This window comes from Bos mutus, chromosome 3, assembly GCF_027580195.1.
Source record: "Bos mutus isolate GX-2022 chromosome 3, NWIPB_WYAK_1.1, whole genome shotgun sequence".
Lineage (NCBI taxonomy): Eukaryota > Metazoa > Chordata > Mammalia > Artiodactyla > Bovidae > Bos > Bos mutus.
Window position 1 is genome coordinate 14,106,655 of NC_091619.1, and position 26,122 is coordinate 14,132,776.

The window sequence follows — 26,122 nt, forward strand, 5'->3', positions numbered from 1 at the left end:
ACCTAGGTGGAAATTATACTATTTCTCTCTCTCCCTCCCTCTCCACCCAACAGAGCCTCGTAAATCAAGGATGGGGAAACAGAAGCAGAAGTAGAAAAAAAAAATGGATGAAATGCAGTTGGTGAGATGAAAGTTAGCCCCCTACCAGGGGAAAACTGTGAGTGGTCAAGAAGCAGGAAGCTTGAAAGAGGGACAGTTAATCTACTGTAATATAGCTGCTGATGGTGGAGGGGGCAGATTCTTTGTAGGAATCTTAAAGAATTTAAGGATGGACATAGGGGAGACTAAGGGAAATGAAAACCTATCAGATGCCTTAAAATCTTCAAGACATGGGACACTTGCCTCTTCTACAACCACAATTGGTTTCCTGGAAAGAAGGTGGATGGAGCCTTGAAGTATCCCCTTGATCTTTTTAGCTAGCTATAGTTAGCATCACCCTCCCTCCCTAGTCCTCATTCCCCCACACCCTCCACCCCCAGCAGAAGTGACAAAACAGAGACTTCTGAACACATTTATTTGATATATCAAGTGGAGAGAGGAATGATTTAGGGTTACTCCCCATGTCAACCTGTGGGGGTGTTCATAAGCTCAGATGGACAGAAGAGCAGCTTAGAGCCCATGACCCATCTCCTGGGAAAACGAAACAACCTGGTGTATTGGTTGGGGGGACGGGCTGGGAAGAAAAAGCTGGAAGCTGAGAAGTAAAGCTGAGAGCAGGGAGGGCAGCAGCAGAACTGAGGCTGGGGATTGCTGCAGGATATTCCCAAGGGGAGTAAAGAAGCTATCCTGAAAAGTGGTTAGGGCTGGAAGCAGGATGTGAACAAGGATCCAGGCCTGGATTGAAAAGCAAGACCTGCAGAATGGGGTGGGATATTCACGAAGAGGGAAGCATGTCCAAAATCATGAGCAGGCTGTGTTGCAGGGCATACATGGAAAGCAAGGGATTATTGTTGCAGGAGGGCAAAGAGATTGGAGATTACCCATAAGTAGGGGCTCCCTAATGCTTCTGAACAAATACAAGTTGAGTTTGGGACCCTTTGGAGGCCCTAGCACAAGTGGTCCTGTGTGCGCTGTGTCCACGGGCACGAGAAATTCCCATATGCACTGTGAAGTGACCAGGGCATGAATGCACGAGTCTATATGCCCAATAAATAGAGTACTTACCCTTCCCTGCAAATACGAGTACTGTGCTTGTGGACACATGTTTACCCATGTATGTGTGCACCGTGCCCATGAGCACATGCAAGAGACCTCTATGTCCATAGTGTGTGTGTGAACTGGTTTTCCCACCCGTCCCAAGGTCCTGATCCCCACCCGCCTTGGCTCCTCTCACTCCCCTCAGCGCCCAGGCTCCCCTGGCCCGCCTAGACTCTGGAAGCCCCCTAGCAGGCGGATCTGCTCAGTCTGCATGGAGTGGCGTCTCACCAACTTGCGCTTGGTCCTGGGAGAGCCTGGCGCCCCCGCCTGGGGAGGGGTGGGCAGCGAAGGCGCCCGACCTCCCGGGCGAATGTCGGGGATGGGAGGATGGGGGCTGACATTGAGCGGGGGCAGGAAACCTGGCCGCGTTTGCGCGATGTGGTCCAGGAGCAACGTCCCCGAGCCCCTCCGCTCCAGCAACCCGGGACTCCGCCTCCGCCCGCTCAGCGGAGATACAGCCCCAGGAAGACTCTCCTGGGACTGGCGTGGGGAGGAAACCGAGCCTGCTAGAGGGAGGGTCAGCGGGGAGGCGCTATATCTGCGGCGCTCCAGGGACGGGCGGCTGCACTCGGGCGAGTCGGGGCAAAGATTTCCGGGAGTATCGAGCTCCACCGACTCCATGCGGCTCAGTTTCTGCCTCAGCCCTGAAGAGGGGCCAGACTCCTGAGCTTCTGGCGCTGTGTTTCTGCGAGAGAGAGGACCCCCACCCGTCACTTTCTCCGCCCACGGGGGCGGGTCCTCTGGGCCTTCGGTGCTGTGACGTCGGGAAAGACGCGGTCGACCTGTCAGGGTCAGGCCGTTGAATTCGGCGGTCAGGCGCTCGAACCCCGGCCTCCCTTCGGCAGGCGGGACAGGTTGAGGAGGGGCCACTAGGCCCCAGGGCTCGGAGTTGAGCCTTTTGAGGGGTTTTGGAGGATGGCGGGGTGGTTTGGGGAGTGGCTCGGAAGGGGAGGGGTCATCTGGGGGCTTTGGAAGAGGGAATTCAAATACGTCCCTCTTCTCCTCCTCTTCCTGGGCGCGAGGGGATAACAATCCCCGTCCTCCCGCTCCTGTAGTCTGCAGTTGGATTTCCGAAGGCGACGTGCAGACTCCGGGGCTAGGAGGAGCGGGAGCGGGGTCCTCCACCCCCGGGGACGGTGGGGAATTGAGATACTGGCGGGTCTTCTTGGTGCCGGAGGGCGAGGTGTCAGTGGTGATGATGATGACCTCCGTGCCCTTGGCCTTGCAGGCGTCCAGCAGCGTGGCAAGGGTCTCTCGATCCCCGCGGTCCAGGGCGTGGACTAGCGCCGAGGCGCCGGCGTGATCTCGGACTGAGGGGTCCGCGCCATGGGCAAGGAGCAGGGAGGCCACCGCGGCGCCCCCGCCACCCGCGCAAGCGTGCATGAGCGCCGTGCGCCCTAGGCGATCTGCGATGTTGGGGTCCGCGCCTTGCTCCAGAAGGTAGCGTACCATGCGTGCCTTGTTCTGGGGGTCGTCGTACCGGGCCCGACAGGCCGCCATTAGCGCAGTCTCCCCTTGAGCATCACCCTCATTCACGTAGGCGCCCCCCTCCAGAAGCAAACGGGCCAAACGTAGCTTACCCTGACCCACGGCCCGAAGAAGAGCGTGGCCCTCGGTGTGCAGCATAGCTGCCGCTGGGGAGAAAGCACCGTTGGAGCCGGGATTGGGACCTGCCGAGGACGCCTAGGGGGGTGAGGGTGGTGGCTGGCAGAGGCCTGCGGGCTCAGTGGCGAAGCCAATCCCTGCAAAAAAGAGAAAGATCTTATTTATTGATTCTGGCAGGGAAACTGAGGCACAGGTGGAAGGACCCGCGTGGGATGGGGGAGATCTCCACGGCATGGTACACAGTCCTTCTTCTAACTCATGCCTCTGAGCCGCCCCCATCCCCCCAGCGCATGCCTGAGGAGATAAGAAGGGTGCACCCGCACTGAAGGACGAGCACGCGTGCAAACGCGTACGTGCACGCGCAGGGATATCCGCACCCCCACCCTCACCCCACGGCTTATCAGACCTTTCCAGCATCCCCCTTTTCTTATCCGCACTTGGAATCCCCCTTTCTAGGATGTTGAACGCCACCCACCCACACACATGCACCCATACATTCACACACACAGTCCCATTCCTAACCTCTTTTAGGTTGCCACAGCCCCACAAACTGAATGGGGGGAGGGAGGCAGCTTGCGTTTGGGACCTAAAAAGGGTGGGGGGAGAATTGGGGGGTTCTTTTGCCCCTGCTATATTCCTCATCACTCCTTGCTGTTTCCCCTCCCAGGTTGTGCACCCAAATAGATACCTGTAAGTCCGCAGAATCTCCTCCGGGCCAGGGCTGAGGCCAGGGCCACGGGGCAGCTGGGGTGGCGGAGCCGGGTTCCTGGGGGCCCACATGGCGTGGGGGTGGGCACTCGGATTCCCTTGGTGTCAGTATCTGCGCCCGGGCACAGAATCCTGGTCCCTCCTCCCGGTGCGCCCCGGGCACAGCGCCGGCTCCGGAGGAGAGAAGCTGGGGGGGGGGGGGGAGCTATGCTTCCCTATTTATAGCCTAGTCTCTGCGGGTGGGGGCGTCAGGCACCAAACCATTACCCCACCCATGCACACATAAACCCTCAAAAGCTAGAGGCTCCAATCCTGACTTCCCTTTCTTAGCCCCTCAGTCACAACAAACCTAAATGTTCCTTAAGAGACTCCTCCGCGACCCAGACTGGGACCATCCCAATTCTTCGTCTAGCTTCAGCAGATCCCCATTCTCCGCTCTTCGTGCGTTGATGCGCGCCGGTGCACCAGGTCTGACCTGCCACACAGTACATGGTACACTATATAGAGAGGTGAAGAGAGAGGCAATGGGATCCACAACTGGAGTCTTTACTGTACAGAGGGAGGCAAGAGATCTGGCTGCCTTCTCCTAGTTTAAATGTCAGGGGGAGCTGGAGTCAGACACAGCGATACATCTTCATTACACCTCCCCGCAACCGGAACATGCATCACAAATAAACTTGGACCTCAGCTCCCTTATACAGACTTAGATAAGTATGCGGAGGTTGGGGTCATTTTTAGATACAGCAAGGGGTTATTCCCAGATGCCTCCTCCCCATATTTTTGGAGGGATGGGAGGAAGAGAGAGAGAAAAGGGGTAGAGAAGAATGAACCTTGTAACACATTCTCTCCCATTGCATCTATTTATTCTCGGTCTTGCTTAGGCTCATTTTCCCATCTTGTTTGAAGGTCTCTGTTTGAATCGTTCCTTAAAGTCTTTTTTCTTCCTATCTGTAGCAGTCGGTTTCTCTCAGTGTCTGTCTCTGCCTCTCCTCACCACCTGCCCTGTCTCCATGGTTACCATAGCTTCCATCTGCATATTTTAGGAATGAGTTTGTGTCCAGCTGGAAGGCATCAGGGGAAGTGGGGAGGGGGGTGAGGAAAAAAATCCTAAGGATTTGGAAAACTCACCTGAGATAATTCAGAGGCTGGAGGCCACCAGACACAAGACATAATGTTCCTGAAGAAGGGGGAGAGAGAAATATTTGCAGGGAAGCTACCCATTTTTATTAGGTACCATGTTTCGACCCCTGGGTTGGGAAGATCCCCTGGAGAAGGAAATGGCAACCCACCCCAGTATTCTTGCCTGGAGAATCCCATGAACAGAGCAGTCCACAGGGTCACAAAGAGTCGGATACAACTGAAGCAACTTAGTATGCACACATCATTTACTGGAAACCAACTATGTGCCAATTATGTAAGTACACACATTATCTCCAATCCTCACAACAATGCTATAAGGTAGGAATTATTTTCTTATAAAGAAACTGTGACTTAGTAAAGTTAAGCAGTTCTCCAAAGCTTCACAGCTCTGTTTCTGTCCTATTCCAAAGGCTGGGTGCTTGCCATTCCACCAACAGCCTTCCCAGTCCAGAGGCTTCACTCCCAGGGCCATTTTCTCTGACATCAGGGTTATTGTTCTTGACTAACTTCTAGATTCTATTTCTACTCAGATCTCTTTCCCCATTGTTTCTGTTTTTTGTGTGTGTGTGTGAAAGTGGGACCCCTCCTCCCAACCCCCCCGTCCCCCCCCCCCGCCCCTCTTTAACCAAAGGCTAGGAGGAGCTGGAAGGAGGTGGAAAATGCAGTAAACACTGGACTCCTGCCCTATCTCCCCAACTCTGGTTATCTGATTTCTTAATCCTTCCTTTCCCAAAGCCTCTTTCCATCTTCTCACAGACATGGCAGCAACCTACAGGAAAACATTTTTCTAGAAAAGAAAGGAGGAAAGCGGCACAGAACTGAAGGGAAGACTGGAGGAATGGAGGAGAGGCCAAATGTGAAGCCACAAAAAGAATGATCCCTAAGGGAGCAGGTTTCACAGAGCTTTCTTTCTCTGTGGAAGCTCTTTCTATAGAGTCCCTCGGTGAAATCTAAGGATCAGCTTCCCTCTGTGAACCGTCGCCAGGCCAAGAGGTCCTCCTTCTGAGATGAGGTCTGAAATGACTGACCTCCTAGTTGGTTCTGCAACCCCATCTTTCTACTCACCCGGCTTGCTAGCCTGAGTTCCGGCTAACTCTCTCCCTCCCTCCCCTCCTCAGCTTCAAGTGGGCGGACCTCTTCGGCTCCCCCTAGATTGGCTGGGAGAACTCACCAATGGGGAGCTCTGGGAGGCGGACCTAGAACGCCACCAGCTTGAAGAAGACAGGCAAATTTCAAGTTGGCTGCGGCGTGTTTTCCGCGTGGGGGAGGGGCAGCAGGTAAGGCCCCGACTTGGTGGCTCTGACCTGGTTCCATCCCGCACCTCCCGAACTAGTTCACCAGGGACCAGCTGCTAGCTAGAGAGACAACGCTTTCCGGCAGCCTGTTGGATCTGCCCCCTTCTAGTTCCCCACCCTCTCCCTGTGGGCTCCCTTTGCTGTGTTGATTATACACTGGAGAACTATAGTTTTCCTTCGCGCAAAGGGGAGATATATTAAAGGAGAAAGTGGAAGACTCTCTCTGATACCTCTGACTCTTTACTGTGAACCAGCTTCCCCTAAATCTATTAGTACTAAGAGCTTGACAGACTCCCGTTGTCTATCAAAACTCTGATGAAATATTACCTCCTACCTGTAGCTTTCCTGGACCAATTTTTTTTTTTTTTCAGGATTAATTGTTCCTCAGTCTGATGATAGCATTTTATGTGTACTTTTACTGGAGCCCTTAGTGCCCTCTCCCTCTTTAATGTTTCTGTTCTACTTAGAATATAAAGTTTGGTAGGGCAAGTTCTAGTATTTAATACAATGCAATGTATTATGTATTAAATGCACAGTGCCCAGGAAAAGTTAATTGGATGGACTTGATTGGAAAGGAAGAATTTAAACTTCTGATGTAATTAGGGAGCAATTAATAAAACACAAAGTAAAATACAATACAGTATATCATTATATCCTCTTAAGTTGGTGGTTCATAATGTAAATTGGTCCCAAAGTCCAGAGAAGGGAGAAAGCTAAGAGGACTGGGATGGTGAAGGGAGCCTTTAGGAATCACAAGGTCTCAAGTTTGGAACAGACCTTAGGAGTCATGTATTCATTCTTTCAGCCAAATATTTATTGAGCATCTACTATATGTCAGACATAATGCTGGAGAATGGGGATCATAGTGAATCCTTTAGATATGCATCCTTCCTCTGATAAACCATATTTAGTAAATTATTACCCAGCTTCTGTTTAAACTTTTTAGTAAGAGAACTTCCTATCTCACTTTGATCTTCAATCAATATCCAACAAATACAAGAAATATATGGCTCAACAAAATGTATTCCACATTTTCACTGTAAAAGAGACAGAACTGTCCTAATGGTAACATTCTTAAAGATAATCATCTCTTTGTTTTCTGTTTATAGAAGTAATATACATTTATCCTAGAAAACCATAAAATGTCTATTATATCATGACAATGAATCCCTTCAATTTATTTCCTGCATGTATACATATGTATATGTGTTTTTGTGTATATATTACACACATAGGGCCGTACGACAAATACAACCTTTTATTATGCTTTCTCCACTTTACATCATATTGTGAACATTTTTCTGTCTTTAAATATTATTTGAAATTTTTATTATGTCTACATAATAGTCTAAGATAGATATTTGATTTTTTTTAACCATTCATATTTTTAAAAATAAAGCCTACTTATTGAAGTTGGTCATTAGGTCTTTTTTTTGTTTAAGATTTATTTATTTATTGGCTGTGGTGGGTCTTCATTTCTTCAAGTAGACTTTCTCTAGTTGTGTCTTAGTTATGGCAAGTGGGGGCTACTCTTTGTTGCGGTGTGTGGGCTTCTCATTGCAGTGGCTTCTTTTGTTGAGGAGCACAGGCTCTAAGCACATGGGTTTCAGAAGTTGCAATGCCTGGGCTCAGTGGTTGCGGCAGACGGGCTTAGTTGCTCCTTGGCATGTGGGATCTTCCAGGACCAGGGACTGAACCAGTGTCCCTTGTGTTGCAAGGCAGATTCTTAACCACTGGACCACTGAGAAAGCCCCTGCTGCTGCTGCTGCTGCTGCTGCTGCTGCTGCTGCTGCTGCTGCTGCTGCTGCTGCTGCTGCTAATAAGTCCCTTCAGTCATGTCTGACCCTGTGCGACCCCATAGACGGCAGCCTACCAGGCTCCTCTGTCCCTGGGATTTTCCAGGCAAGAATACTGCAGTGGGTTGCCATTTCCTCCAGCGTATGCATGCTAAGTCGCTTCAGCCGTGTCGGACTCTGTTCGACCCCATGGACAGCAGCCCACCAGGCTCCTATGTCCACGGGATTCTCCAGGCAAGAATACTGGAGTAGGTTGCCATTTCCTTCTCCAGTAAGGAAGCCCCAACCATTCATTTTTTGTTGGACTATTTAGGTTATTTCAGAATTTGTGCTACTATGGATAGCTCTTTGATAAACATGCTTTTATATCTCTGACTATGTATCTGGTGATTTCTTTGGATAAGTTTTAAAAGTGGGATTACTGGATTAAGGATATATTAACTTTTAAAAGGTTGTAGATTCAAAGAGTCAAACTGCTCACCCAAAATATTGTATTTATAATTCTTCCAGTGAGGTATGAGAGTGTCCACTTCAAAAAAACTCATGGAAGCCTGATTAATTTTTAAATCTTTGCCAATTTTATAAATAAAAAATAGTTTGACCATTCTTTGTTAATTGTCTATTCATGTTCTTTGCATATTTATTCTATTGGGATGATTTTTCTTCATTTCCATGAGTTCTAATATAATAAGAGTGTTAAATCTTTGTCTTATTTATTACAAATATAGCAAATTCTAAACGTTAGAGTGCTCCAAGCCTCAGTCCCTGGATCTCTTCTTTTCTCTCTTCACATCCACTCCTTTAGGAATCTCTCCCAGTCTCATGACTTGAAACATTTGTATACTGAGACCTCCATTACAATGTAAGCTCCTTTTAAACTCCATGGGTGCAGCAGTTTTTGTCCATTTTGCTCACTGCTACATCCCTAGCATTTGAAACAGTGCATGACACTGAATAAGAACTGAGTAAATATTCGTTGAATGAATTAAGGTTGTTTTTATTATTATTTCCATTTTACAGATAAGGAAACATCAACCCTCCCTATTATTCACTCTTGCACTCCCCTTCCCCCACAATCAACAGGATCTCACATATGTTATACTCATTCCCAACTGTGCTGAACTGTGTAATGTAGTAGAAGTTACTAAGAAGCAGTTTTCAAAAAAAAAAATACAGAAAAGCAATAACATCAAATTTAAGAAAGGCTTTTTAGTAATTCTACCATATTAAAACAATTATGGCTCAGTTGGGAATGAGTATAACATATGTTGGATGTTGTTTATGGGGGAAGGAGAATGTGTGATGTTTATGGAGGGGTAGTTTGAGACCAGATTATAGGAAACCTTGAACATCTTCAAGAATCATAATCACTTAATCACAATCTTAAATAGAAGAGCCTTGTAGATTCCTGAGCTGCGTAGGGTACAGATGGATGGTTTACAGTTTCCTAACCACCAGGTTCAGTTCAGTTCAGTCGCTCAGTTGTGTCCGACTCTTTGTGACCCCATGATTGCAGCACGCCAGGCCTCCCTGTCCATCACCAGCTCCCGGAGTTCACTCAGACTCACATCCATCGAGTCAGTGATGCCATCCAGCCATCTCATCCTCTGTCGTCCCCTTCTCCTCCTGCCCCCAATCCCTCCCAGCATCAGAGTCTTTTCCAATGAGTCAACTCTTCGCATCAGGTGGCCAGAGTACTGGAGTTTCAGCTTTAGCATCATTCCCTCCAAAGAAATCCCAGGGCTGATCTCCAGAATGGACTGGTTGGATCTCCTTGCAGTCCAAGGGACTCTCAAGAGTCTTCTCCAACACCACAGTTCAAAAGCATCAATTCTTCGGCGCTCAGCCTTCTTCACAGTCCAACTCTCACATCCATACATGACCACAGGAAAAACCATAGCCTTGACTAGACGAACCTTTGTTGGCAAAGTAATGTCTCTGCTTTTGAATATGCTATCTAGGTTGGTCATAACTTTTCTTCCAAATCTGTCTTCTTTTTACCCCACATTTCTTGAGGGTCACTTGGTCAGTATGTGGAAATGGAGTTAGATTTGTCTCACCTCAAAGCTCATGGCCTTTTCTTAACTCCTCACTGCTTTGCAATCAAAACAGCTCCTGTCTCCATTGATAGAACTGTATCTATCAGATGGAGGGATACCTAAGCTGGCTAGTTAAGAGTGTTTTCCCTTGAAAGGGCCTGAAAACACAATGGCAAATTCTTACTCCCTCTCTCTCATCTATAAGACAGGACCTCTCACCTAATGTGTTCTTTAAGTCAGATCACAGTTTAATCTATTAACTAACAGCTGTTTTTGTTTATTTGTTTATTACTTCTTATTAGATTTTACAATGTGTTAGTTTCTGCTGCACAGCAAAGTCAATCAGCTGTATGTATACATATATCCTCTCTTTTTTAGATTTCTTTCCCATTTAGATCACCATAGAGCACTGAGTAAAGTTCCCTGTGCTGCACAGTAGGTTCTCATTAGTTGTCTATTGTATACACAGTATCAATGGTGTATATATGTAGATCCCAGTCTCCCAATTCATCCCACCCACCCTCTTACCCCTTGGTATCCATGTTTGTTTTCTACGTCTGTCTCTATTTTTGCTTTGCAAATAAGATCATCTACACCATTTTTCTAGATTCCACATATATGTGTTAATGTATGATATTGATTTTTCTCTTTCTGACTTACTTCACTCTGTATGGCAGTTTCTAGGTCCATCCAAGTCTCTGCAGATGGCAGAATTTCATTCCTTTTTATAGCTGAGTAATATTCCATTGTATTGTATTATATGTATCACACCGTCTTTATTTGTTTATCTGTCGATGTACATTTAGGTTGCCTCCATATCATGGCTATTGCAAAAAGTGCTGCAGTCAACATTGGGGTGCATGTATCTTTTTGAATTATGGTTTTCTCCAAGTACGCGCCTAGGAGTGAGATTTCTGGGTCATATGGTAGTTCTAATTTTAGTTTTTAAAGGAATCTTCATGCTGTTCCCCATAGTGTCTGTACCAGTTTACATTCCCACCAACAGTGTAGGAGGGTTCCCTTTTCTCCGCACCCTCTCCAGCATTTATTGTTTGTAGACTTTTTGATGATGGCCATTCTGACTAATGTGAGGTGATAGCTCATTAACAGCTGTCTTTTCCTCACATATTTCATGGCAGTTGGACTTGAAGCTTTCTAGATTTCTTAAGCAAACATTTCCCTACCCTCTCCTTCCTGTTACATATTGTTAATCTCATCTACTATTCAGTTACTATATTTTTAATTTTCTAATGAATATTTTCCTCTTATTATAAAAGCAATACCTTTTTGGTACAGAGGAAAAACAATGCTTAAAATATATATTACCAAAAAATCTCCAAAACCCATCACCTTAAATTAACCAATGTTAATTCTTGTTGTATACCCTTTAAGAAAAACTTTTCTGTAAAGCAATTATCCTTCAATAAAAAATAAATTAATTTTTTGAAAAAGAACAACTTTTTTACTTATATGTATGGGTGTGTGTAAGTTTGACAAAATAGATTACCTTGTATATATTTTTAAATCTTTTTTTCCCTGACATCTTTTGTGAAGTGCATTTTGTTGAGTCATATATTTCTTGTTTTATTTGTTGGATTTTGATTAAAGAACAATTATCCAAAAATGGAATGACTTGTAAAGTGAGATAAAAAGATTTGCTAAAAAGTTTAAATTGAAGCTGGATAACAGTTTATTAGATATGGTTTATCAAAGGAAAGCTGAATGTCTAAAGTAAAGGATTCACCATGATCTCCATTGTCTAGCATTATGTCTGGCTTATAGTGGTGGTGGTTGTGGTTTAGTTGCTAAGTCATGTCTGACTCTTCCGACCCCATGGACTGTAGCCTGCCAGGCTCCTCTGTCTATGGGATTCTCCAGGCAAGAATACTATAGTGGGTTACCATTTCCTTCTCCAGGGGATCTTCCTGACCCAGGAATCAAACCTGGGTCTCCTGCATTGTAGGCAAATTCTTTACCAACTGAGCTACAAGTTATAGTAGATTACAGTAGATGCTCAATAAATATTTGTTGAAAGAAAGAAAGGAAACATGATTTTAAGGCCTGATCCAAACCTGGGACCTTGTGATTCCTAAAGCCTCCCCTCACCATCCTAGTCCTCTTAGCTTTCTCTCTTCTCTGGACTGTGGGAGCAATTTTATCATGAACCACTAATTTGAGAGGTCACGATTATGTATTATATTGTCTCTTATTGTTCCATAACTAACATGTTATTAGTATGTATGCTTATATGATGTGATGAAAGTGTCACTTTATCTTGTTGATCATCTGCCTCCAAATCCACAACCCCAGTCTAATCAAGAGAAAAACCTCAGAAAAATTCCAATAGAGGAACATCCTATAATATATTTGACCAGTAATCTTTAATAAAACTGTCAGGGTAATTAAAAACAAGGAAGGTCAGAGAACTGTGAATTTTGAATTGATAACTCATGTTTCTTTCTTTATTAATAGATTTTATTTCTTAAAACACTTTGAGATTTACAGAAAAACTGAGCAGATAGTACAAAAAGTTTCCATACACCCTGGCACCAGTTTCCCCTATTATTAACATAATAATATGGTATATTTGTTATAATTAATGAATAAATATTGATACATTGTCTATACTTGATTTGGAGTTCCTTAGTTTTACCTAATGCTCTTTTTCTGTTCCAGGATCCTGTCCAGGATACCACATTACAATTAGTTATCATGGCCTTATTATGTCTATATATATAGACACTTACATATGCACAAACTGTATGTATAATACAGAAGTGGAATTAAAAGGATGCATATGCAAATATTCATAATGATTATTACTACATCGTGGTTAGTAGATGTTTTTCTTTATACCTCATTTGTATCTTTTCAAGTTTTCTGCTGCTGCTGCTACTGCTAAGTCGCTTCAGTCGTGTCCGACTCTGTATGACCCCATAGACGGCAGCCCACCTGGCTCCCCTGTCCCTGGGATTCTCCAGGCAAGAACACTGGAGTGGGTTGCCATTTCCTTCTCCAATGCATGAAAGTGAAAAGTGAAAGTGAAGTCACTCAGTCGTGTCCGACTCTTAGCGACCCCATGGACTGCAGCCTACCAGGCTCCTCCGTCCATGGGACTTTCCAGGGAAGAGTACTGGAGTGGGGTACCATTGTTTGTCTGCCTACAATGTGGAGACCTGGGTTCAGTCCCTGGGTTGGGAAGATCTCCTGGAGAAGGAAATGGCAACCCACTCCAGTATTCTTGCTGGAAAATCCCATGGACGGAGAAGCCATGGGGTCGCAGAGTCAGACACGACTGAGTGACTTGACTTACTTTTACTTCTGAAATTAGAAAACAAAAGGAATTTTTTTTTTTTTTAAGAATACTACCACTAGGACAGCCCTCTTTTACAATGGAAGTGTGAACTTTTCTTGTTTTTGATGACCCTGACAGTTTTGAAGAGTACTAGTCACATATATTGTAAGATGCTTCTCCATTGGAATTTGTCTGCTTTTTTCCTCCTGTTTACAGACTGGGGTATCAGTTTGGGGGAGGAAGATATCACATCTGCTAGTGGTAAAGGATCTGCCTGCCAATGCAGGAGACGCTAGGGACAGAGGTTCAATCTCTGGGTCGGGAAGATCTCCTAGAGAAGAAATGGCAACCCACTCCAGTATTCTTGCCTGGAAAATTCCATGGCCAGAGGAGCCTGGTGAACTACAGTCCAAGGGGCCATAAAGAGTTCGACATGACTGAGCACACAAGGGTACATACTAATGATATGATTTAAAGTCATTCATGTTGACCTTGGTCACCTGACTGAAGTAATGCTTGTCCAATTTCTATACCGTAAAGTTACCACCCCCACCCTTTCCAAAATTGTTTTGGACAAAATTCCCTATGCACAGGCCATACTTAAGCAGTGAGGAATTACACTTTCCCCTTTTAGGGTGGAATCCCTGCTGGTTCAGATGGTAAAGCATCTGCCTGCAATGCAGGAGACCTAGGTTTGATCACTGGGTTGGGAGGATCCCCTGGAGAAGGGAATGGCAACCTACTCCAGTATTCTTGCCTGGAGAATTCCACGGACAGAGGAGCCTGGTGGGCTACAGTTCATGGGGTTTTAAAGAGGCGGGCACAACTAAACGACTAACGCTTTCTTTCTACATAATTTATTTAGAATTCTGCATATGGGATTTTTTTTCCTCTCCCATGTATTAATTTGTTCAAATGTTTATTTATATATCAGTATAGTCTCTGGATATTTTTCTTATACTTTGATATTACATTCCAATACTACTTTATTTTATGGTTCAACTTATTCAGGCTTTGGCCATTGGGAGCTCTTTCATTTGCCTCTTATGTACCTTGACAGAGCCCCATCAATGTGTGTTGTTTTTTGAGCACTTTCTTACTTTCTGGCACTACAAGATACTTCAGTCTCATCCTGTGTATTTCCTGCCCCATTGGAGAAGCTGCATTTCTCCAAGAAGCCCTGGTTCCTTTCGCTGGAGAGTGGTATGAGAAACCAAGATCTGGGTGCTAGGTATCTTCCCTGCTACTGGGATATAATTTCTTTCAAGTTTCTTTTTCATTTGATGACTTTCTTGAATTTACCGGCCTATCTGACCGGTTTTTCAAAAATGATGGTAAGAGGCAGAGTTCAGTTACAGTAGCAGGAAGAACTTTCAATTCATCACAGTTGATCACATGGAAGGGGCTGCCTTGGGGGAAAAGGACACCATCTCTTTAGGAAAATGCCACCAGAAGCTGAATGACTGACAATTTACAGAAGGTAGTACTGTACTGGGAGGATTATTGAGCTAGAAGACTCCATGTGTCTTTCCAGTTCTAAGATTCTGTGTTTCCAAGTGGCATTTAAAAAGATCTGTTTGAGTGTAATATTTCTTCTCACACAGCCCCCCCCACCCCCAACCAATTGACAGTGAGACTGATGACTCATTTCTGTTCCCTCACAGTGTCTAGCACACTACCTTTTTCATGGTAGATGCTTAATAAATGTTTTGCTGAAATGCATTGCATTAGATTGAATTGGGGCCTAGTTGGGTTTGGAAAGTGAGAGAGAGAAAGAATTCAAAGATCATATGTAGGTATGCATCTGATGATAAACATCCAGTTAACTTGGGAACATAGGGAAATTTTATCCAAGTGTCTAGTCACTTTCCTCCTGTGCTTCAGTTACACCAGTTACACCATGTTGCAATTATCTGTCCTGTTGGGACCATGTCTCATCCTTATTTATATTTTCAGAAATACCTTGCCTGGCACCATGCCTTCTCAAAATTCGTTGAATTAAACTGGCTTTTCAGGTCTCTGGGAGAAACAATTTGAGTGTCTTGTACCTCCCTGGTTTCCTGTCCACTCTACTGTACTTTTTCTCTTTGTTTTTGTCTTTATCAGGTTTTTCCCATTGGATGTCTGAATCCCCAGGCCCCCTCCATCATGGCCAGCCGGGGTGGGGGCCGGGGTTGTGGCCGGGGCCAGTTGACCTTCAACGTGGAGGCTGTGGGCATTGGAAAGGGGGATGCTTTGCCCCCACCCACCCTACAGCCTTCTCCACTCTTCCCTGTGAGTGTCTGCCCACCTTTCCCAAGACTCCCTTATGCCATTGACTGACTGTATGCTATCCTGGATTCCTCCTGGGTCATCAAAATCATCTTTATCTGGCCCCTCCCTGTCTCTGTACTTGCAACTTACATGGGATGTTTTCCAGACTAGGAAGTGTCTGCCCTTACTTTTTATACTCTGCTTCCCCAGCTTCCAAAATTCTGTGTTGCTCCCAGCATTTGCCTTTGGTCCCCTGCTCAATGGGAGCATTGGATAGAAGTGTGGGGAGAGGAGAGGCCCTCTCTAGATCCAACATTTTTTTCTCTGAACTGACCATTGCCTCTGCCTTCTTAGCCCTTGGAGTTCCGCCCAGTGCCTCTGCCCTCAGGAGAGGAAGGGGAATATGTCCTGGCCCTGAAGCAGGAGCTTCGAGGCGCCATGCGGCAGCTCCCCTACTTCATCCGGCCTGCTGTCCCCAAGAGAGGTTAGTTGAATGTTCTGAGTGCCTTTCGTGAGTAGTGCCCCGTACTTAGCACCACTGGGGCCCCACAGAGGTCAGAAGAGACACAGAAAGCTCACTGCCTAGCTGGGGAGATCATAGTAATTACCCCTGCATTTGAAATGCATTATGGTATCCATGGTTTGTTTTGAGTTTCACAATAGTCTTGGACAGTGAGAGCTTATGTATTAAGGTGCCCATTTTACAGATATAAATGGGGAGGTGTATTAAAAATTTTTAACAATCTGGATATTGCAGGCACTAACCAGTCAGAAGGAGTTGAGAAGGGTCTCTGAGAAGCCCTGCAAATTAAAATATTAGCCCTTTCGTTTGTGGCTCATGGAGAGGTCATGGAGCCAGGAGGGACTGGAGAAGGGGGCATACTTGGGAGGCCTGGGATAGTGGGTATTTACCAGTTGGTGTGGAAGTATAGTATTTCAGTGTATTGACAACTGGTACTTTCCTCCTAAAGCTCTAGAAGCTGAAGTTCAGACAGTTAAAAGACTTGCCCAAGTTACTCCCGTGAACAAGGAGTAGAGGGAAGACAGAAACCCTATTTTCTTGCTCTAGTATACTTTCCACTATAACACACTCCCAGTCAATATAGCCATGCCTTAGGGTTAAGAGAGATAGCAAAAACATTGCAATTTGGGGTGGTGAAAAGACAGGTTAAAAGAGTATTGAAGGTCCTCACTGAAGCTGCCCTCCCTGGGCTCTGGGTTTGGGGTGAGGAAGACAATTTCTGAGTTTTGAGAGGGCTAGATCCTCAGGAAGAACCCGAGGATTCTGATAGGATAAAACTTTGACCCTTGACCTCTGATCCCTCAGATGTGGAACGTTACTCAGACAAATATCAGATGTCAGGGCCGATTGACAATGCCATCGATTGGAACCCTGGTAGGTGATGGGCCCTTACATTGACTTCTTTTCTTTCAAATGCTTGAGCTGCCTCAAGCCACCACCCTATCCACCCTCCTCTGTCCCCAACCTCCACCCTATTCAGAAGGCTTAGATGTGCTCCAGCATACTCACAAGCTCTATCTAAAAACCTGGTAAATGTCCCCTACTCCTCTGGAGGTATCCAAACCACAGTTCTGTTCCAAGCAACTTTGACCCAACCCTTTCCTTCCTCACCCTTACCCTGATCCTTGAAGTGAAGTGAAGTGAAGTCACTCAGTCGTGTCCGACTCTTTGTGACCTCGTGGACTGTAGCCCACCAGGCTCCTCTGTCCATGGGATTCACCAGGCAAGAATACCGGAGTGGGTTGCTATTTCCTTCTCCAGGGGATCTTCCCAACCCAGGGATCGAACCCATGTCTCTCACATTGCAGGCAGATGCTTTAACCTCTGAGCCACCAGGGAAATCCTGATCCTTATCTCTCCTTTAAAAGAGTTACCATTCTTAGGAGACCCCAGGCAGAGTCTGGCTGATTTTTACATTCCCGCTGTTTCTAGATTGGCGACGTCTGCCCCGGGAGCTAAGGATCCGAGTGCGGAAGCTACAGAAGGAACGTGAGTGTATCTGGGAAAAGGAGGGAAAGTAGAGATTTCCTTCATCAACTGGAGGGCCAAGGCTGCTGGTGGTGTTGCCTGCTCTCCCGATGCCTACCTACCCCATCTACCCAGTATGGCTGCTGGGTGCCCTGGTGGCCACGGGAGGGCAGCAAAGTGACATGGTCTATGCAAGAGAGTGACAGCTAAGAAGGAAGTTTGCTCTCTCATGGTTCACCTTGTGATCTTCTCACCAGGGACCACCATTATACTCCCCAAGAGACCCCCTAAGACCACAGAAGATAAGGAGGAAACAATACAGAAACTAGAGGTAAGGAAGAAATGTGAATAGAGCCCATCTGGGCCCCAGATTCATTCCTCTGCTTTGGCCCATGGGTGCCTCAGTTCTCCCCGTTCTGTGAGCTTAGTCTGGTTTCTCTTCCTGTTCATGCTCACATAAGACTCTGGAGAAGAAGGAGGAAGAAGTGACTTCAGAGGAAGATGAGGAGAAAGAAGAAGAAGAAGAGAAGGAAGAGGAAGAAGAAGAGGAGTATGATGAAGAAGAACATGAAGAGGTAAAGGGAACCACCTTTCATTCTCAGACCCCCGTCTTTTCCACTCATAAGCTCTAGGGATCTCAACTCTGTCCACCAGGGATGTTCTCTTCAGAGGGTTGGAGGGCCAAAGGAGATACTGCCCACAAAAGATAGTACCCTCCGCTTTATCTGTCCTTAAGTGAAAGTGAAGTCTCTTAGTCGTGTCCGACTCTTTGCAAGACCCTGAGGGCTGTAGTCCGCCAGGCTCCTCCGTCCATGGGATTCTCCAGTCAAGAATACTGGAGTGGGTTGCCATTTCCTTCTCCAGAGGATCTTCCCAACCCAGGGATCGAACCTGGGTCTCCTGCATTGCAGGAAGATGCTTTATCCTCTGAGCCACCTTAGGCTCTTCTTAAGAGTGAACTACAGCTTGCAGGGACCTCCCAAGCCTGGAGTGCTGTGATTGGGAGGGGAGGAGACTGGTACCTAGGGAGAAAGGAGAATGCTGAAAGCATGCCTGACCTAACCTTTCTTCCTCCCTTCCTTTTTTTCTATTTCAGGAAACTGATTACATCATGTCATATTTTGACAATGGGGAGGACTTTGGGGGTGACAGTGATGACAATATGGATGAGGCTATATACTGAAGACCGGAGAAGGCAATGGCACCCCACTCCAGTACTCTTGCCTGGAAAATCCCATGGATGGAGGAGCCTGGAAGGCTGCAGTCCATGGGGTCGCTGAGGGTCGTATACCACTGAGCAACTTCACTTTCACTTTTCACTTTCATGCATTGGAGAAGGAAATGGCAACCCACTCCAGTGTTCTTGCCTGGAGAATCCCAGGGACAGGGGAGCCTAGTGGGCTGCCATCTACGGGGTCGCACAGAGTCGGACACGACTGAAGTGACTTAGCAGCAGCATATACTGAAGACAGACTCTAAACAATACCCTGGACCTTCATATCTTTCTTGATTTAGTACACAGAGACTAACTGTCTCCTATTATTTGGTTTTGTGGACAAGCAAATCCTTTGCTTAGAATCCAGCCAACCTGTTTGGTCCCTGGAGACAGAAATGGAGAGTGACAGTAGATAGCTCTCTTTTCTGCCCTTACCCTCCCTCTCTCCTGTGGTGTGGTATCTCCTCTGATATCTTGGGGAAAAGGGCAAAGGACCAGTGTCTCAGTTGTATGAAAGGAAAAAAGAGGGTCAAAACAAGGACTGGAGTTGTTAGAGCTGAGATAGCTGTATACATGCCCCTAACTATTTTTTATAGTTCTTTCTGGGTGTGAGCAGTTAAGAGGAATAAGGGCAGTTTTACAGTTTCAATAAAATGTTTTTATCTGTCTCTCTGTCTAGGGTGAGGCCTAGTTAGGAGAGGGCTGGAGGAATGAAGGGGATGCCTAGTAAACCTTTCTTCTCTCCTTACCTGTTGAAAGTCCAGTGTAACACACTGGGCATTACAGCCTTCCTGTTCTTTGCCCCTTCCCTCCTACCCCCATGGTGGGACAGCTACTCCCAAACTAGCTCTGCCAAGGAACATTCGGAACTCATCTGCAGGGCTACACAGAGTGAGCTGTAAACAGCCCATGCCCTGAAGACCAGCTGGCTTCTGAGCTTCTGGTCCTCAGGCAATGGGGACGTGATTGTCTCTGTTCACATGTGTTCATGGGACATAGGCTCTCACGTTCCCACACTTGACCTTGATCTTGTCCTTGTTTACAAGGAATGATTACAGCTATTTTTGTGGAGTCAAGATAACCAGGTGTGGAGAGGGAGGAGGTGCTGATTGTTCTTTAGCACACTCACTCACCCTCTTCCAGACCCTGGGAACCCCACTTTGAAGGGTGTGTTGTGAAGAGGGAGCCTACTGAATATCTTATTCTCCACTTGCAGAAGCTGCTGTGTGGCTGAGTTGCAGTTTCTCTTCTGTGGAATTTAGTTAGCCTTTCTCTCACTCCCTTGGTGTGGAGGGGGATGGGGTAGGCAGTACTGCTTTACAGGAAGTAAGGAGGGTGCGGAGAAAGGGAGTGACTTAGGGACACTCTGCTCTAGGAGGTGCTTTCTCGCCCACACAGTCCTCCCGTTGGGTGAGGTCACTTCCCTAGGCTCTGATTGGCTTCTGAGGAAGCCTTAGACGTACTGATTGGTTCCAGCCACTTGACATGCAACAGTCACGGGCAAGCTGCGTGTCCAGAATAGGGACTGGATAAGGAAACAGGCACAGAGAGCTGTGGATGCTGTCATAGCGACCTTACTAAACATTTGAAAGCCATAAAGATGGGAGGCGGGAGAAACTTCAAGAAAGTCCCCAGCCATATTTAGGCAGGCAGATTGAATTCCCTGCGGCATCAAGTGATAGAGACTGGCAATCTGCTGTTAGATATTTTTGACCCCATTGTGAAGAAGGAACAGGGGCTGTGACTCCATTGAGGGAAAGCACCTTAAAAGCCAGGTTTGGATGTGGTAGTATTAGGTAGTAAATGTGATAAGAAGAAGCAGCCACAAGAACAGAGAAGGAAGCTGAAATAGAAACAGAACATTCCAGAGTTATTGAGCAATTTGTGATGATTGATGTGTTTCCTTTTCTAGTTCTCTGAGGTATTGTGTGAGTGTGTTGGAGGGAGGGGCCAAGGGACCTGTCTCAGGGGTTTTCCATAGACATACACCATGATTGTGGCTAGGAAGAAATCAGCAAGAAACAAAAATAAAAGACCCTGAAAAAAATCTTCTTTTGCCTAACTCACTTGCATATACACGCACACCAGACCTTATCTGGTTAACTAGATCTGTGTCTATGTAGGGGGCACAGCTGGCCTCCTAAATCCCACCTAATGCCAGCATGTGTACTTAAAAAAGAGTGGGAACAAAGAAGAATTCTAGATGAGAGACTGAACACACACCTCCGTCTGCCTCTTTACACGTACATCCTTTTCCCATGAAATAGGGGAAAGGATAAAGGTTAGAGTGGCCTCTGGGGAATCTGTCGTACTGCTTCAAAGACCAAGAGTCAAGAGAGATCAGTCCATTCTTGGACTCTTTCATATCTGGCCTGCTGTCCTTCCTGGCAGGTGACCTTGCTGAACAAAGCCAGAGACAAGGGACCCAGCAGCTTCCCCAGATTCCGGAATGGTTCCAGGAATGAGCTAAACTGTTTCCATTGACCTTTCCCCTACTTTCCATAGGCTCTGTTGGGCAGGCTGAAGCTGAAGCCTAAGGCTCAGTTCATGGCATGGGGGGCTGCTAGTCCTCTGGAGGATCATCTGAAAGGGCTGAGGTCAAGACATTGCTTACAAACACTTAGAGAGACCCCACACTGTTCTTGCTCAGCCCTGTATTATGTATTTGCTTGTGTTGAACAGATTATTCCCATGCCCATGACGTAGGCCGCAGGCAGGGTAGATTCTTGGGCAAGAATCGTATCCTTCCCCACCCTATGTGCCATAGCCTATTGTTCCCCTCCCACCTTGGGCTGGAAGCTTGAGATCGGGGTCTGCAGGTTTAGGCTCAGGGACTCAGGTGATTTGAAGGAGTGCTGAATGGGAGATGCAACATGCAGTTTAGAAGATAGGGAGTGGAAACTGAAGAAAATTAGAGGCTCAAATATTGGATGCCCAGAACACCCATGATTTGGTGAGAAAAAGACACATATTTTCCTCAATTCATTTTTTAAAGACTTTTTTTTTAATATGGACCATTTTTTTAAAGTCTGTATTGAATTTGTTACAATATAGCTTCTGTTTTATTTTTTGGCCACCAGGCATCTGAGATCTTAGCTCCCCGACCAGGGATCAAGCCCAGCAGCCACCCCCACAATGGAAGAAATCTTAACCACTGGCCCGCCAGGGAAGTCCCCTCAATTCATTTTTATTGCTGTTGAACTTTGAAAGGAAGGAAGGGTGGCTTGTAGGCGTAGGCTAGTTTAAGAACTAAGCCAAGGGGGAAAGCTGCCGTTTCAACTGGGCAAAGCACTGATTTGTGGTCCTAGTTTCTCCATTTCATAGCTTTGTGCCCTTGGGGAAGTCATATCCAGTCTATGAGTCTCAAATTCTTCATGTATGAAGCAGAATTTAGACATCCACAAGGAATCTTTCAAGTCGTTGTTGATCCATTGCAAGAATCCACATAAATGTTCCTGAGAACAAAGGTGAAGATGTGTCCAACTTTTGCTGAACTCATTCCATCCGCTGGGTTTCCCCACCTCATTTTCAGCTGGACATGCTAAAGATACCTCAGGCATCTAGCAGTCCTTTCTACGAAACTGCTTCAGCCCAAATAGCCAGAGGATCAGCAATTCCATTAACTAGCAAGGAAGAAGAGTTCAAGGTCACAACCAGCAAGCCAGGACTCAAGGAGACTCCTAGGGAATTTCTGACTGAGGAAGGGGCCTATGGGGCAGGTCTCCTCTATCCCCTTCACATAGTATGTCTGGCCAGAGGATAAAGAGGAGAAATGAGCTAAACAGAAATAACTCGTTTAGCTAATCCTGACAGAACAGTGGTGATCTCTTCTTCACTGACCTTTCCCCTACTGAGACTTACTTTTTCCCCAAGATCATTTGGGACTAGAAAGCTGGAAATAAGAAGTTCTAGTTTCTTAGAATCACCTCAAAAAGGACTTTGCCTTATCCCCAATAGGACTTAATTTGCCGTTTTGTATTCTGGAGGGAAAGGAGGTTCCCTCTGCAACTCTAATGGGAGTCAGTGGAAAGAGAGTGATCCAGTCCTAACTGTAGGACCTGAGAGGCTAAGTGTGAGCAGCCTAGGCACCAAGACTTTTGGGAAAGGAATCCAGGGATTCCTCAACCCAGTCCTGACCAATGCAGGGGGTGGTGTGCCCCAGTGACCTCTGACTCTGGGACTGTTGTCCATTCTCAAACTTCTCCTCCTCCTGGGATTCTCAGTTGTGGACTAGGGGTTCCCAAAACTTGGACCCCTGCCTCTCCTTGAATCTTCTCCACCCTGTAATTCCTTTTCCCTTAGTATAAAATGGACAAGGAAAAATATCCAAATTGTGTCTCTAACATCTCTGTTACACTCAGGGTAGCATTAATAGTGGACTTCCTTGGTGGCTCCGAAGTACCGAATCTGACTGCTAACACAGGAGACGTGAGTTCAATCCCTGGGTCTAGAAGATCCCCTGGAGAAGGAAATGGCAAGCCACTCCAGTGTTCTTACATGGGAAATCCCATGGACAGAGGAGCCTAGCGGGCTACAGTCTATGGGTTTGCAAAGAGCTGGACATGACTTAACGACTAAACCACAACAACAACAGCATTAATAGTGCTAGAATAGGAGGGAGGTTAGACCTGTCTTTGCCACCAAAGGAGTGGAGGAAACAAACTAAGCTGAGTCAGGGACACAGATCTGGGATATTTCCTGTCTTGGAGAGAATAGATGACATCCCGTGTGGACGGGGAAAGGAGTCCTAGTGCTCATCCTCCTTATATTCTTCTATGGCCAGAGAAACAGCCATTCTGGAGAAGAAATTCCTACCTCTAAGGAGGTCAAGGTAACTCTTTGCCTCATTTTTTCTTGGGCAAGGGTGGTAAGAGGATGTGAAACAAAGATGAGCTCAGTGAGAGAAAGGACAAATGCTGACCAGTCCTTTTCTCAGCCCTCCACTTCCTGTCTGCAAGCCTCTTCCTTGGCCCCTGGACAATGTTTCCTGTCTGACCATACTTGGCTGGTCTTGGCCCCTCAGCTCTCCCATGCTTGGCCCCTGTTTTGACACTAGGTTTTCACCCTGAGCCACCACTCTACACCTGTCCAGAGCTATCAGGGATGTCTACAAACTTCTCAGGAGCTGGGCTGGGCTAGGTCAGGAGGGGTGGCTAAGAGCCAGAAAGCAACTTATCCCTCCAACTCATTGTCTTTCAGATCCCTTTCCTTTTCTGACTCTCTAACCACGTCTTTCTTTCCATGTCTCTTTTTGCCTCTTGTCTTTAGCATCGTGCTACTGAAATTAGTTTACCAATGGGTGATATGGTGAATATACTTGGAGCCTCAGACTACACATGGCACATCTTCCAGAATGTCAATTTTACTTTTAAGATTTGGTGGGGGAAGATACACTATTCTTATACTAAAACTACACAAATATATTATGCCGTATAAATCAAAACTTGTAGTTTTTAAACATAAAACAGATACTTCAAAGACATTTCTGGCTTGGGACAGGTTACTTTGGATGGTTCTGGAACCCTGGGGGCAGGGGGGAAATTCAGTCTCTGTAATCTTAGGGGTCCTTCAGAGGAAATACTAGAGAAGCCCTACTTAGACCAGAGGTAACAACCTAAGACAAACCTTAACACCAGACGAGGGTATAAAGAAGTGAAGCAGGTGAGTGGAATGCAATAGGGGATGGCAAGAACTGGTAAATATGAGTCTGCCTAACTTTTTTAGCTCTAGCAGGTTGATGCCATCAAGGAATGTGGTCTCAGTGTTACCAAAGATGGTTACTTTTTAGGGGGAGCCAGACAGTAGATTTTACTGACATCTGATTGTTTAATGTTTTTGCTGTACTTAGTTGCTCAGTTGTGTCCCATCTCTTTGTGACCCCTTGAACTGTAGCCCGCCAGGCTCCTCTGTCCATGGGGATTCTCCAGGCAAGAATACTGGAGTGGGTTGCCATGCCCTCCTCCAGGGTGTTTAATGTTTACAACTAATTCAAATATTGATATTTAAGAAGAAACTGAAGAAATGTCTAAATGCTTGCAAGCTGATTCCACCCATGGGCCCATGGTTTGCTGCCTCTGACCTCTACCAACATTTCTCCTACTTTCCAAAGGTATGTGTGGCCCAAACTTGGCCTTCCAAGACCTCCAATTCTGTTCCCAAGAGCTGGGGGCAGTATGGTTCATGAGGCTGCAGGAGAGAATGGAGCTCTCCTACAGGACAGCTCGGGAAGTAGAACTAAAGAGAAGCCTTTGGGTACCCAGTGGCAGGCAACATTTTCTCCAGCAAAAGCAAAGGAGCCTTTGGTTACCACCCAACCACCTTTCCCCTGATCTTCAGGGATATGGAGCTAAAAACATATTGGGATCTGAAACAGAAATCAAAGATTCCTCAGAGCTGGAAGATGAAAGATGAAACAGAAACGGGAGAACAGGAGACGAAGGAAGGAAGGAAACTGTGAGCCTGGATAGGCGAAGGAGGAAGTTGGAATATAGACAGATGGGCTAGAGAGGGAGGGGTCTAGCCACAGAACCATACAAGGGAAACACAGTTCTCACAGTCCTGAACCCCACCTCTCCTCCTAGCAACTGAAATCCTTCCTCTGTCCATCTATCCAAGAGGTTAAAAATATCTGAGCTGGGTACCCAGCCAGACATTTCCAAGAACTTGTTTACTGACTGTTTGATTGACTTGGAGAGGTGGTGAGCAGCTCCATCACTCAACAAGGAATAAGAATGGACCCTGAGTGACATCTCAGGGCTCAAAGCTTGTGGGTTTCACAGTTACATCCCCATGTTCTGCCTCTCCTCTTCCTCCTCCCATCGCTCTATTACCTGAAGATGACCAACCAATTGGTAGTCAGAAAAACCCCAGCCTTCAGAGCCTGTCCATTCTTTTCTCCTTACATAACAGGCTCCCTAGGGGACACAGCAGGGTCACACCAAGGGAAGTGTCAAGACAAGACAGGAATAGCCTAAATTGGCTAAATTGGGCTTCATCAGTGGAGCTCACCTCCACTGGTTTTTGTGCTACTCAGTCATGCATTTACCTTAGGGAAATAAATCAAATGAAATGCAATACCTTCAAATGAGGAGTCTTGAGAGTTCTTTGTAGTGTCACACTGTATATCCATCACTCTCTGTTTCTCAGTTTATCACTTCAAATGGTGGGAATCTTTCCCCTGAAATTGTGTACTGAAAAGTTTGTTGTTGTTTAGTTACTGAGTCGTTTCCGACTCTGGCAACCCCACAGTACTGAAAAGTTGAGAGCTCAATTAACTTATTTCCAGAAGGTGGAGTAACAGAGTTACTCCAGAGGCCTGTGAAGCACGCAGGAGTACGAAAGAACTAAACCATGGGGCTGTGCAGAGGGCCTGTCCTGGCCCGGTGGTCGGGAGTCCCAGTAATGGGCCACCTTTCTCCCACCACAGAATTAACTAAGGTGGAGTCAGCTTCTGTACCCCGACCTCTTCTCAGACTCCTTTGTTCCCCCAACACAGGAAGGGAATTCAGAGGAACAGAGAGAATGGTTATTTATGACAGGTCAGAGGAAGACAGTTCTGGGGATATGCCTGGGACTGAGCTAATCAAGG

At 46.3% G+C, this 26,122-nt stretch overlaps 2 protein-coding genes across 7 annotated transcripts; one reads left to right on the forward strand and one right to left on the reverse strand.

Annotated features, from left to right (window-relative positions):
• Positions 1 to 536: 536 nt before the first annotated feature.
• Positions 537 to 5,751, reverse strand: ANKRD34A (ankyrin repeat domain 34A). Of its 4 annotated transcripts, XM_070367054.1 has the most exons (6): positions 5,716 to 5,751; positions 4,639 to 4,687; positions 3,860 to 3,985; positions 3,491 to 3,697; positions 3,325 to 3,388; positions 537 to 2,939 (listed from the first exon to the last, which is right to left on the reverse strand). In XM_070367054.1, the coding sequence occupies exon 6, from the start codon at positions 2,821 to 2,823 to the stop codon at positions 1,339 to 1,341; it is 1,485 nt and encodes a 494-aa protein (XP_070223155.1). In that variant the 5' UTR covers positions 2,824 to 2,939; positions 3,325 to 3,388; positions 3,491 to 3,697; positions 3,860 to 3,985; positions 4,639 to 4,687; positions 5,716 to 5,751; the 3' UTR covers positions 537 to 1,338. The 4 variants fall into 4 exon arrangements, with proteins under 4 accessions (XP_070223155.1, XP_005898585.2, XP_070223151.1 ...); XM_005898523.2 differs by lacking the exon at positions 3,325 to 3,388 and having other exon boundaries at positions 3,491 to 3,622; XM_070367050.1 differs by lacking the exon at positions 3,325 to 3,388.
• POLR3GL (RNA polymerase III subunit GL) lies at positions 2,210 to 19,202 on the forward strand. Of its 3 annotated transcripts, XM_070367064.1 has the most exons (10): positions 5,458 to 5,662; positions 5,769 to 5,927; positions 12,457 to 12,612; positions 15,182 to 15,349; positions 15,683 to 15,812; positions 16,656 to 16,724; positions 17,283 to 17,339; positions 17,576 to 17,649; positions 17,780 to 17,893; positions 18,415 to 19,202. In XM_070367064.1, exons 4-10 carry the CDS (start codon positions 15,224 to 15,226, stop codon positions 18,499 to 18,501), a joined length of 657 nt encoding a protein of 218 aa, XP_070223165.1. In that variant the 5' UTR covers positions 5,458 to 5,662; positions 5,769 to 5,927; positions 12,457 to 12,612; positions 15,182 to 15,223; the 3' UTR covers positions 18,502 to 19,202. The 3 variants fall into 3 exon arrangements, with proteins under 3 accessions (XP_070223167.1, XP_070223165.1, XP_005898586.1); XM_005898524.2 differs by lacking the exon at positions 12,457 to 12,612 and having other exon boundaries at positions 5,460 to 5,662; XM_070367066.1 differs by lacking the exons at positions 5,458 to 5,662; positions 5,769 to 5,927; positions 12,457 to 12,612 and adding an exon at positions 2,210 to 2,637.
• Positions 19,203 to 26,122: the final 6,920 nt, after the last annotated feature.

Excerpts from the sequence above, each read along its gene's own strand:
- POLR3GL (XM_070367066.1), top strand. The coding sequence starts at position 15,224 with ATGGCCAGCCGGGGTGGGGGCCGGGGTTGTGGCCGGGGCCAGTTGACC. Across the intron at positions 17,340-17,575 it reads GCGGAAGCTACAGAAGGAAC|GGACCACCATTATACTCCCC; the intron begins GTGAGTGTATCT and ends TCTTCTCACCAG. Across the intron at positions 17,894-18,414 it reads ATGAAGAAGAACATGAAGAG|GAAACTGATTACATCATGTC; the intron begins GTAAAGGGAACC and ends TTTCTATTTCAG.
- ANKRD34A (XM_070367059.1), bottom strand. The coding sequence starts at position 2,823 with ATGCTGCACACCGAGGGCCACGCTCTTCTTCGGGCCGTGGGTCAGGGT.